The 14,125-nt window shown below is 28.9% G+C and overlaps 1 protein-coding gene across 2 annotated transcripts in view; it reads right to left on the bottom strand.

Annotated features, from left to right (window-relative positions):
* LOC113561068 (bestrophin-4) overlaps positions 1–14,125 on the bottom strand; it is a 49,242-nt gene that overhangs the window by 24,857 nt on the left and 10,260 nt on the right. Inside the window, exons 2-5 of one of the 2 annotated variants that reach the window (XM_026967273.1) lie at positions 13,410–13,520; positions 12,872–13,046; positions 11,977–12,106; positions 6,743–6,981 (exon numbers count right to left, since the gene is read on the bottom strand). In XM_026967273.1, the coding sequence (XP_026823074.1) occupies positions 6,743–6,981; positions 11,977–12,106; positions 12,872–13,046; positions 13,410–13,520 (655 nt within the window). Of the gene's footprint in view, positions 1–6,742; positions 6,982–9,638; positions 9,878–11,976; positions 12,107–12,871; positions 13,047–13,409; positions 13,521–14,125 lie in introns of both variants that reach the window. The other variant, XM_026967272.1, reaches the window with a different exon arrangement.

Here is a 14,125-nt window from a genome sequence, read left to right as displayed (position 1 = left end):
AGATTGTATCACTCGAATGAATTGTGTGTTCTTTAAAGTAATTATAACTATAGTGATTTGTTAGTTAGCAATTGTCTAGAGAAACTTGCAATGCTTCACCAGTTATCCCAGGAATACCCCTTATTATAATACTGCGCGATATGAAAACACCACCTTAATAACTAATAAGTTATTTGTTATTATTCAAAACATATAATTTATATGAATCCCTACAAGGTCGGCGAATAAAAATTATTGCTATAGATGATACTCGTAGAAATATTATGAAAAACAAGTTTTATACTTTACGAAAAAAATCATAATTTTATAAATCAATCTATATTTATTTTGTTTTTAATTAATTTAAATAACATGTTTGATGTACATTTTTATTTGATAAATGATGTACTTTTTTGTTTTTTTGTATAAAAAATAAATTAATATAATTTTTTAAATTTATTAATTTAATATCTGTTCTAAATTTTTGTGTGAATGTGTTAAAAATAAAAACTATATACATAGTGAAAATAAAATTCACGTAACCTATATTATCATATTATTTAAACAGCAAAAACAATATGCATCCAATCCATTTAAATTAACTATTGAGAAATATCTTCCCTCAATCAACTTCATATGTTAAATTAATACGTATTTTTTAATTAAAATTTAATGTTTCGTAAATTATTATAATAAAAATGATTCACATTGCGAATTTGTGGCAACTAATAATTATAATCAAACAATATATTATCGAATGATTTTATAATATTTTTTCCTTAGTAATTAATTTGAATTTTTTATAAATAATATATTTTTAAATAGTTATTCGCAACTGCAGTAAAAATGTTATATTTAAAATTTTTAAAAACAATAATTAATGTCATGTATTTTATATACAATTTTATTGAATGACATTTTTAAATAACATAAATGTTACAATATAATTTATATAGACATCATAATGAATGACTTTTATAGTCATACACAATTATATTTCTGCTGTATTTTATTATTATTATTATTATGTACTGCTCTTATTGTTATTATTATTAATCGAAAAAATAAACAATGCAATTGTCAATTACCACTAACACTAACAATTTTAAATTATAACCTATAAATAAAACAAGAAAATTATTCATTCAAAAAAATATTTAATATTTTTTTCAGATTCTATCTTCAGCATGGTAAAGATGTTCAATCCTAGTATACAACATAAGCTCTATATATCAAAATATGAATTAAAAATCGACATAGATAGTATTTCCTATATGTCTGTAGAATCGCACATTTTGAAAGAAATTACAGTAAAAATGTATAAATACCAGTAAAATGTTCGGACGTACAATAATTCACTCATCATGCAATTTGAGTATAGGTAGTTATATTTTTGATGGTATTTTAGAGAATATTAGATAGAATTCTCCAAAATGTTTATATCATACACTTATCGTTAGATTAAAAATTTTTAAGAGTATATAATACCTATAATATTTTTAGTTAAAGTTATTACATATTATAAACATCGAGATTAAATCATAAAAAGTAGGCAATTGGAAATAGTATGTATCTGTATATTTGATCATTTTTTTTTTTTAAAGAAACTTTTTAAGTTTAAGGAATAATATGCCACTCAAAGATATTTATTTTACAGTATAACACAAAATTAGAGTATTTTTCAAAATGTGTTATGTATCATGTATGTTCATAACACCTTTTTACAAGGAGATTACACGGTCTTTGACCATCAATATCTCGATTACACAAAAATATATACCATATACACGTTATCACGTGTGTTAATTACACAAAAATATTCACCATGTGTAAACTTCTTATTTTTTTCAGTATCTTCGTAAAAACTTAAATCATTTAAATTAATTAAAGAATACAAATTATTTAAAAAACTTATTTTTAAAAAATGGATAAAGTTAAATGTGAAAAATATATTGTGTTAATAAGTTAAAAAACAATAGATATCAATAAAAAATTGTATTTAAATAATTTGTGCACTTTTATTACTTGAAATATATATTTTAGTTTTTATGAAAAGGTTTGAAAAAAACAGAAGTTTAAACGTGATAAATAGTTTTAGTTGTAAAAAGACGTTGTAAACATGTATTGCACTTTTTGAGTTAAACTATAAAACAAAATTACCCAGTAAAATAAATGACGGGGTGAATATTTATACTCGAACTAATCTCACTACAAAAAGGTATAGGCACTGTTTATATAAAACTGCATATTCTTAGTAGGTAGCTCTCTGATTTATAGTAATAAGCATCAGTAATATTTTATAATCATTTTTAGGTTTGTAGGAAAAAAAATTGAAATTTTAAATTGTCTATAAATAGCACAAAAAAGTTAAAAAAAATTTTAACTATGCCATTTATAGACCGATAATATTAAAACTTGATGAATATTTCAAGTTTTTATAATGATAAGTTTTTAAATTAAATAAAAAAAAATATTGGGTCTGAAAACTCAAACAAAAATCTAAATTTGTAATGTTCACACAAATATAATCTTGGTGTGATATCAAAAATAAAATAGGTCTAGTAAAACTATACATAATAATAAAAATAACAATGCAGCACTGTGTTTACCTATATAATTATAATAAATATTGGCTGTCAAATATAAAATTAATTTTATTTTCATGCTTGGTCTTAATATCATATCTACAAACAGGTATGTCGTATTCCATTTGTCTAAAAATGTGTATATAATCGTATATTTATTTATATATATAGCTCAGGGCGTTTAAATTACATAGGCGCGTATCTCATTGGATATAAAATGACGATGAGATATATGTCCGTTAGATATATGTATCATTATTTCGCTCACATTTCGTAAAATTTAATCCGATTTTCGGCTGCGCGTAGAATAGCTAGAGTTCATTGGACGAGACAATACGTATGCGGTCGTCTTATCCGATAGCCGAACGCGTTTAATATGCGAACGGTTGCGACTCTTTGAAAACTGGTTGCCTCAGGGTTCGCGGCAACCAGTAACCATGCTCGGTATCGTTCGTCGCGGGTAACAACGATCCGCGAGAAACGTAAGAAACCACTAATGTTCGTAAATTTAGTGTTATAGATGCACCTAAACATATCTATACAGTTTGACATCTGCCAAACATTCTTTTGTGGACCATCGATCAAGAAGATCGAAGATTTCGATATTATAAACGTCTGATGTAGGTAAAGGTAATCGTTAACCTTGGTTATAATACATACAAGATACGTATAGGTTTTTATTACTATATATTTGAGATTTTGATGCATTTGCTTTTCTTGGTGTACCAAAACATTGTTGGGTAAATGAAAATTGTATTTTAGCTAGGTGATAGCGTACATTTGTAATGGCAGTTATTTAAGTATACATTTTAGAATTTTAGATTTTTATAGAACATTTTTACAAGCTTTTTTTTTCTCTATACTGTAAAAAAATGCTAATACTCGGTAAAAATGTATCGTTTTTATTTATTGTAAACTATGTATGTACAAAATAAGACATTTAATGAAAAATTAATTATGATTGTGACTGTAAATACAATTTGTATGGAAAATTATAGCTACTTATTTAGGATTATTTTTTTTTCGAATATTTTAAAATTGAATTTAGTTCACAGCCGTTTACCGAGTGTTCAGTATTTATCTAAGAATTTAGAAACAAGTCGGTATAATTAATGCATGAAATTTTTCAACGGTCGTTAGTTAACTAAAATTAAGCCGTGTTATGAAGCACTAAACAGATAATATCATTCAAACCGCAACAAATTCCCTAATAACTAAAAAAGTATGTCTAAGTATGTGCGAAAACAGTCTCAAAAATAGAATACCGTGTTTTAAATCGCAATACGTCATAAATAATAATGTGGTCGCTCTAACGTGTATCAACATCAAAATATATAATATGCAAATGCGTACGAATCCGGGTACTATATAATTATCATCATCTACCTATCTATTGTATCGCGGCCATAGAGATCGATTCGATCAGTTCCAGTCGATTCCGTGCACGCTATAGGTAGTTACTAGGTATACATACTACATAGGTACCACTGAATACTAATACTCATAATAATATAATCTCGCACCGAAGTCAGGATATAAAATGTATAAAACATTATAAACTATAATGCACCAGATCCGATTCTAATTCAACTATATACCAATATACCTATAAAGTACCTACCTTGGTATCTGCATGCATATATTAGGTATGTACTCTGTATGTACATAATGTGTGAATGGTTGGACGGAAAAATTATACCGTCAAGGTGATTTTTACACCAGTGATACCGATATAATATAATCACTCGACCGAATACCTGTATTATGCGCATTATTGTTATATTTTGTTGTAGAAGATAAATACTAAATTTACGTGTATACGATTTTTTGCAATTTTTTTTTCTCGGAAACATCGTAGCATTGTTTCCGTAAACGATATTCAACGGCTCGAATTAATATACACCTAACTAGGTATAGCTAGGTAACATTTATTTTGTAGTATTTTTTTTTTTCGTACAGTGCATTCGGGCATCGAGCTGCAGCCTTGCATGGTCCGATGCTTTTAAATCGGCGAGACCGAAGAGAATCGTAAACAACAATTAGAATAATAATAAAAAAAAAAAATTATAAAATATAAAACAGGAACTTTACGGATGTAATTTACAATTACAACAACCCTTATAACAATTGACACGTGTCATATATTCGTATGGATTATATTTATCGTAAATCTCTAAAATTATGCTCTCTATAATATCGTATTCAATTATTTCAATTAAATTATTTAAATATTTCGAGTTACTATTAGGTACCAACTAACACGATATTAGGTATAATACTAGTTTCTACAAACTTATATTTCACTTGCATTTATATCGGTATGAAATGATATTATGCATTATTTTATTATATGTAGGTATACCGCACGTTATTGGCTGTTGGAAAAGCTCTTCGTGAAATTATTATATAATTACGTAAGAAATCCAATGCATTAAATATTGTTATTTTATTAAACTTTAACTTCGACGGTCTACCTATATAGAACAGCTTGATTTGTTTCGATTACCATAAATTATTAAAATATTACTATTACACCGTAGTATACTTTAACTGTATAAAGTCATGACAAGAATACATTTTTGATCAAAGCTAATCAGTATTACAAATTGCGTGTTAATGATTCTTTAATCAATAGGTTACTGTTTATTATTTAATAAGTACATTGGTTATTCCAGAAACACCTACACAAAATATAAATTATATAAGTATTATTATAAGTTTAAAGATATGTGTCAATGACAATATAATAAAATGCAAATGTTAAGGTCGATAAATGATAAAAATGTATAATAAGTACTATAAAACGCATAATTCTTTGACTATATGTTATTACAATGACATTTTAAGCGCTTTTACATTAACCTAAATTAATGTTTTGAATTATAATGAATTATTTAAAAATTATTTTTACCGTACATTTATTTTTTTTTAAATTTAAGTTTATCTATTAGCTACATTTTCAATAAATAAAATTTTAAAACCAATAAACTCTTAGCTTTTATAATAGATATATTTTATATATAAATCGCAGCATTTACTATAAATATTATTATTAAACTAATCAAAACTGAAGACAAAATACGAACTAAAACGTATAACAAAAACACACAGATTTGAAAATTCAAAAATGTTATGCAAATTAAAATATATATAATCGAGTACTTGTATTTTTATATTATATCACAATAATACTACTTACTTATATTTTATTACTTATGTATAGATATATTTTTTTTTTTTTAGTTCATTTCAATTTTCATACAGTTTCATGGAATCAAATATTAAAAGATAATAAAAATTACATAATATTGTACAAAAATATTTAAAATACCTAGGCATCCATGTTTATTATAGTTAACATAATAACATGGCATTAATTAAAACAAATTGTACTACATTATTATGACGTCATATGGTACGATTAGCGAAGTGGTAATTATGAGTTACTGGGAGCGAAAAAAAGGTACGATGTCGGTTTACCAAGGTATTAGGAACTTAAAAATTAGCACAAGCCGAAGGCAGAATCGACAATAACTGTAGAACGGCCAAGGTTACGATCGTCTCTGGTCGGAGTATAATAATTACAATATAATATCACATCTTATATGAAATGACTTTGGTCGGAAGTACCATAGGTACCTCCTTTAGGTGGTATAATACATACCTACCTACCTAGTACCTAAGTCTTTACTTCTTTTTTGGTAAATCGTGACCCAGCAATAATATATGTGCATAAATACATAAAACGGTTTCTTGCAGAATACACGGCATAAATGCATAATCGACACTCACGTGAGAATACGCGGAGAGCCAAACGACCAATAAATATAGATAAATACGAAAACATGAAAAAAATGTTTGAGAAATTTTTTGGCGCGCGACGATGGAGAGTAGGTAGCTTATCTGGCCAGTATTATACGAGTATACGTTTATAGTGTTAATACACATTAAATTATTATACGAATGCGCGCAAACTATAATATTATTAATGTAAAATTGTAAGATACTTAAATCACAACGTTAACTCTATAAACTATAATAATAGTTGCAGTACAGAAGAGATGCATGCAAAAACACCTACACCCGGGTAAAATGTACAACATATCGTTGTGAATAACACGTATATAATAATTTGTATAATTGTGCTCATTGCTTTGTATGTAGTATAATATACCGACCTGTGAGTAGAGAATGGGAATGTTGACATTATCGTAACCAATCAGCGATCCCAGTCTGTACCTCATGTCGGACATCTCCAACAGTATTGTCTGTACCATGTGATCGTTGGATATCAGTTTCTCTCTTCTGGCTCGATTTATGATGTTGGTGGCCCAAGTCAACGGGATCCAATAATTGGTCATCGCAGTCTTCGCTTCCACTGCTTCCAGTATCTCCTTCTCGCTATCCATCATCAAACCTACGCTCGCCATCATGTTTCAACAAAAAAATTTGTTTCGTCGTGGATAACGTTTTGTTTTTTGTTTTTATTATTATTATACAATATTAACCGTTATTATATTTTCGCATCCATATGCTTTATAATATATTGTTTGCCGAACAGTGATATGCTTATGATCGATTTAATTTTGAGGGAAGAAACTAAAAGACAATTCAAACTTAAGACAGTCGTTGAAGATTATATTATGGTAGATAAAACGATCTAACGAACATTTTGGTCAGAATTTTCTAAAACCAATCACGGCATTGTATTTTATAAGTATAAAGGCACCTTATACCTTACATAACAAACGTTTTACGAAAGTCGAATTTATGAAACGGGAATTTCCGAAAAGAATAATAATTTACTGCAATTACAAAATACGAAATGCATTGCACGCCCACAGTAATACGCGCTGCAGACATACCTACATGTATACATTGTATAGGGGCATTGCACATAAATTTGAATAGAATCTACTGCTCTTGCACCCACTGTACAACATATTATATTATGCTTAAAATTGTATTTTACGTAAGGACGTTTCAAGAGCAGACATTTGTTTAATATTGATATATTGTAATGTTACTATATAGAATGTAGACAAAAAGTGCAAGACAGCTAACACGGCCATGATTTTAATATTAATGTATTTATAACAATAATTCGAAATCAGTAGCAATAGTTATTAATGGAATGAAACTTACACTGCACTGGTATGCAATAATAAAATAATTAATAATTTCGCTCGGAGAAATTATAAAAGTAGAATAAAAAAATAATATATATGAAGTATAAAAATAGCAACAGTTAAATATTTCTACGTTAAAATAACGTCCCTCTCTCTATCGCCGTCTCTCATTCTTTCTCTCTCTCTTCCAATAGTCATGGTAGGTACTACACTTTCTCCCGGCAATTAGATTACGTATGCAGTGTGCACTTACAATAACTAGCTAATATAGGTACATAAAATGTGCGCCTATATAATATTGTATACATGTACAGTCGTACACATCACGACGTAATCGGGTAAATCGGGATAATTAACTATTTGTATATTGCGGGAAACAATCGACAAACACCACGCGCCAATTTTATTATACGACGATAAATCATAATAGATGATATTATAATAACGAATATCATTGATCTTCTGCTTCCACTGCCGCTGCTGCTGCTGCTGTTGCTGCCGCAGACAAACAGTGAGACGCGAGACGTGAGTTTAACGAACACGCCGTACGGGCTGCTGTAGCTGAACACTCTGACAATACCCAAATCCGACTCGGACGCGACCGGTGTGATTTTTTGGCGTTATTATTAATTATTCTCGAAGAAATATAAAATAATAATATATTATATTATATTACTGTCGTTGTTGTTGTAGTATTTCGCGTTTGCATGCCTGACACATCTTGTGACAGGTGAAATTTATCTGCCATGCAAAACGTTCACCTTTCTGATGTTACACGCGGGGTTATCCTTATATTGTAACACATATATACATATATACACCGCCATATATCTGTGTGTACTGCGGTGTACATAATATATATAATACTTTAATACGTACATTATATACCGTGATATTTGTATTGTTATAAATCATTATGTACTAGTACATAATTAAGGCGATAACACATAGTTACTATTATGTGCATATTATAATGTACACACACATAATATATATATATGAATATCAATATTAAAGTTAAAGCTTATTATGTGTAATACTGATTCAAATTTCAAACGCTAAACCTTGGCTGATGCATCTGGTAAGTAAGTAATATTTATGTAAACCGTATTGTTTTCCATAAAGCCAAACCAAACATAATTTGGTAGGTAATAAGTGATAGAATAATTCAAAATAATTCTGGTTGAAGAACGTGATATATATATATATGCCATAATTTCGCTGTTCGAGTTTGACATAGCTGCGATTATGCTCTAGATCCTTAGATGTACATTTTTGTATGTAGTTGACGAGTCTAGGATCATTGGGATTCTTTTGAATATAATACGACGTAGGTAAATGGTAAATAATAAATAATAATAAAATACAATAGGTATCATGCACTTAATATTTAAGAATTTAATTTCTAAATGATTGTGTACGTGCATTTTTTTTTTTTTTTTTATTAGTGTTTACATGCACATGCAAAGCTTAAGCAACATTAATAAAAATGAATATAATATTATAAAGAATATAAATAATGTCACACCAAGAAATCAACACTTTTACTATTACGATTAAATAAATGAAATAACTACAGTTATTAATAAGTTAAATTATTAATGAACATCATGACAAGTTTTCCCGAGAGATCTGCTGAAATTATCAATATTACAATATTTTTATCATCTATAGACTGTAATAGATATTTTATGTTAAATTTACGAAAACGTTAGCAACAAGTGTTCAATAAAAAAATGATATCAAACGAATATATAATTTTTGAACAGACACGATTTATTAATCGTGATAAATAAGAACATAAAATCAGCAGGTGACCGAGGAAAAACAAGATGTATGTTTTATAGTGAAATGAAAACACAAATTAAACAAGAACGATAAAATGCTAAACAGAATAGATTTATATAAATAGGTATAGTCGGTAGGGTATTGGCAAAATGCTGACCTGTGTGTAGACGAGCGGCACGCAAACGGTGTCATAGCTGATTATAGAACCCAGTCGGCGCCTGATGTCCGACAGCTCAACGAGAAGCGTCTGGACCACCTGGTCGCTGGATATGAGCGACTCCCTGCGAGCCCGGTTTATGATGTTGGTCGCCCACACCAACGGCATCCAATACTTGGACATGGGGCTTCTCTCGTCCATCATCTCCACGATTTTTTTTTCGCTCTCCAACATGATTCCTGTGTCATGTCTAAGTTCGTTACACGTTCAACAACATAGACCCACCTCCCGACCACAACCCCATACCCGTATGAAAATTTATCGAACGGTCGATCGATCGGTGGAGGTTATATAATATATTAATTACAATTTATAAAAATATATTATATTTTTATTCCCATAAAATATTTTAACCATCGAATTTTTTATTGTTAATACACAAATAAATAAGACAAATTAAATGTGCGAACTATCAAATACCTTCTATTATAGAGTATGCACAACAATATACTGCAAGTTTCGAAGAAGAAGAATAAAAACAGTTGTTTCGAAATGATATAGATATTATGAATCTAGACAAAAAAATAAACGGATAAAGACGATAAAGTGCAATAATATTTAGGTAGGTAGTTGTATAACAATAACATTGGCACAAATTCAAAATTCGCATTCATTAAGAGATAACTAACTCGGAAATGAAAATCCTTGAAACTTTGTTTTTATTAACATCGTATAATATCATAAAATCTATTATAATTCACCGTGTATTAGAAACGATTCTGTGCACAACAATAATATTATTACATGCACACACGTCACACCCCGATTCAAAGGTCACGAGAACGAAACAAAGAACTCGTGTATACTAATTATACGTTTTATAGCTGTCCCGGTGTTGGGTGGGTAATATGGGTATTTTCGTAAGCCTGATCCATTTGATCCGAGATCGATAAATTATCAAACGAGAACTTTGTTTTAAACTTGGACGTGGTGTTTTGTTGATAACTCTGTAGACGTGACACATATCTGAAGATATATTTGCGGAGACGTGAGACGTACTGTAATAACTAACGGCGTCCAACTTATGAAGTTATATGACCATACCGTGACAATAATTGAGTAAACACTATATTGTTTTCTGTGTGTTTTATATTTGTAATATATGCGTGTGCAATACAATATATTCGCTGTGCGACGATGACGTGTGATCGAATTAAGAATAACACGATAAAATTATGTCAGTTGACCATTTTCATTGTCAAAACTAATCCAATCGTAACGATCCCATCCCAGTAGTATATATATATAATATATGTACACAGAGTGTATCTAACATATTATATATTATTGTTTGTAGCCTTGCGAGTACAAACACTACCTACCTACCTACCTACCTACCACTATTGGGCATTGTTAAAAATATTAGCCTGTACGCATTCTACAGGTTTATCCATTTTTAAATGACTGCACAAATTATTTTCCGTCAATTTTTGTATTTTTCAAGAAAAAAAATTGTTTACGTGTAATAATATATTACGAGATTAATGTTATTAAGTATAACATTAAATGGTCAACGGAAATATCTATTTTTCTGTTACATTCAATTTGTAACATAATATAAACAATTTGTTTTCTTAAAATACGCAAAAATTGACTTTGAAAACAGGCGTATAGCTGCCTCCTAGTTGAACGAATCACCTGTCACCTATCCATTTATTTATTTATTTATTATATTATTTACATTTTAACAATGCAGATTTACGCTCTGGCTTCGAAATCTGCTGCAGGCATCGAATGTGCAAAAGACGCATATCTGCGATTAGATACTTGAATTATGCTAATGTAATGTACAACTAAAATCTATTCTAATAGGTAGTTATTACGAAAAATGAGTAATGACGAATGACGTACGGCATACAATATGATGTCTTTCGCACAGGCATTATAATATAGCTGTGCCTATGTCGTGAAATAAAAAGGCTGTTCGAACAATCTTATCAATGTAAATCTACGGAATGATCCAATTCTCAAACCGCTTCGAGACCCGTAACAGTCGCACATTCTTTGAATAAATTGATATTCAACAGGTTCTGGGTTAGTCTTATGCGCAAAAATAAAACCGGTTAAGGCTCTGGCACCACGTGTGCGAAGAGATAATTATTAATCGAGTCGATAATAAACAATGTTGTAGTCATTTAAAACATTTGATAACACAGTCATAATATAGTCTATTATAATGTAGGCTATCGCTGGCTGTTTATGTACCTACTTAGGTATAATTACATATTCAGACGGCACGTCTCGCAGTTTTATATACACATCAATGTTGAGTACTCACCGGCGTCGACGATGTGTTGTAATGTGGGAAATCGTTTTTTCACCCTTATGCTCACTTGCTTCAAAGTGATAACATATGCCAGTACCGCGTACCTTACTATGTTCCTCCTCATTAGCCGCCCTCTTTCGTCCTGAAACAAATAATGTCGATATGAGTTAGTGCTTTAGGGATTCGATGTCATATGTATAAAACAAAACCTTAATATATGCATGAAACCCTTAAAAAAATAATCAAATGCGCTTTAAGAATGTAGGAAATTGCTAAAATAAACTCAAACAACTAGTATTATCATGGAGATGAAAGTTTCAAAGGTAAATAATTTAAATTGTTTACAAAAATATTATTAATTGATAATAATCTTTAGGTATATAAGGAATACCGGAATTATAAGGTGGCCCAATTTTTAATAAACAATTATTATTTGATATTTCTTTCGTAGATATATTAGTGGTACCAGAAATTGTAATAAATAAAATCTTACACAGCCTTGTGATTTTTTTTTTTTTTGGTTTTTAAGGAAAATAATAATCTTCAGAAAAAACAACATTTAATTTTTTTTTCATAAATTAATTAAAAAGTTAACCGAGGTTATTCTTTCAAGTGTCAATAATAATTTAACTATATTTTTGACATTATTAAATTAACACAGTGTAAATTACTTTTTGGTGCTGTAATTTTAATATTTTTACTATTAACTTGTTGATAGTGATAACATATTATAATATTATCAAAACTTTTATTCCAAAATTATAAGCCTTGTACTCCCTTATAGATTATATAATATACTAAGTTCGGCTATTAATGACGTATGACATTCATATGTGGTTCAACCGTTATAGTATAATATATTATGTGCTCTCATGTGTATTTTTTATTATATTAAATAGATACTTACTGTTGTCCCCGGTATCGCCGCGCTTGCAAAAAGGGCTAACGTATCGGGCCAAGGTAATAACCTATACTGTTCCCACCATCGTTTTACCACCAAACCGACATAGAAGCTCATAGCAAACGTCAACGGGACACTCGCGGAATGACCGGCCAAGTAACACCGGATTTTTATGAACAGTCTAAAAGCATAATACAAATTCATCAGTTTAATGTTTCTATCGCCTTGTAACGGATTCTAAGTACAATAATTGACTCGTAGAATAGTGCCAGCAGTTTGGAATGTTGGTGATTATAAACTTATTAGATTAATAATATACTCGTATAAAAACATTCTTTATGTAATAATAAATTAATATACCTAGGTATTAAGTATACCATCATTATCTTAAGCACTTAATTTTCTAATTGCTTATAAATATCTGTCTTATATAAAATTTTAACTACGTGTATCAATCAAAAGTCACCAATAATCCAAATGCTTGCCTTAAAATACCGATTAATATACTATTTATTTTAATGTTATTTTTAATGTTGTAACATACTTTTGCTGGGCTTCGGTGAATGCAAACCTGTATGCTAAATTTATGGCAAAATAAACCACTAAATAGGCTGCTAATTCCCTCCATACAAGCTTGTAGACGCTTCCTCGCCATCTAGAAACATTTTAATTATTATTTATTTATCAATTTATCATCGATTATAAAAAAAATTAAAAAAAAAATATTATTATTATTATTATTATTTATGTATTAAAACATAAACATATTTGATTAATAAAATAATCAATTATAATTACAGGTAAATAATTTAAAATTCATGTTTAACCAAATAACATAAATTTTTGTTTATTTTATACACGGAAATTACAACTTTTTTTCTAGGTACATAAACGCTTATCAGATCTGACTATACGAGTTAAGTGATAATATTTTTATTCGTATATATAATATATATTTATTGTATTTATTTCAACCTTTATACTAATCATACATTTATACCAGTGATGCTCTGTAATTTTATTTTTAATAATTTAAATACACTAATAGTTAATAGGTATAACTATAATGTCTAATCCACGAAACCCTAAATCCATTACCAAACCTTTGAGTCGAAAGGAAGTTCAAATGTTGTGAATAGATATAATTGTAAAGCTAGTTGAATTATCTATTACACAGTGATTAGTGGCAAGTGAAGTTAAAAAACTTGACAACATCTGTTTACAGACTTAATTGCATTCGTACTTAGTATTATAAACGAT

The sequence above is a fragment of the Rhopalosiphum maidis genome, chromosome 1, assembly GCF_003676215.2.
Source record: "Rhopalosiphum maidis isolate BTI-1 chromosome 1, ASM367621v3, whole genome shotgun sequence".
Classification (NCBI taxonomy): domain Eukaryota; kingdom Metazoa; phylum Arthropoda; class Insecta; order Hemiptera; family Aphididae; genus Rhopalosiphum; species Rhopalosiphum maidis.
The sequence above is the reverse complement of the archived record's forward strand: the minus strand, read 5'-3'. Positions and strand labels throughout refer to the sequence as shown.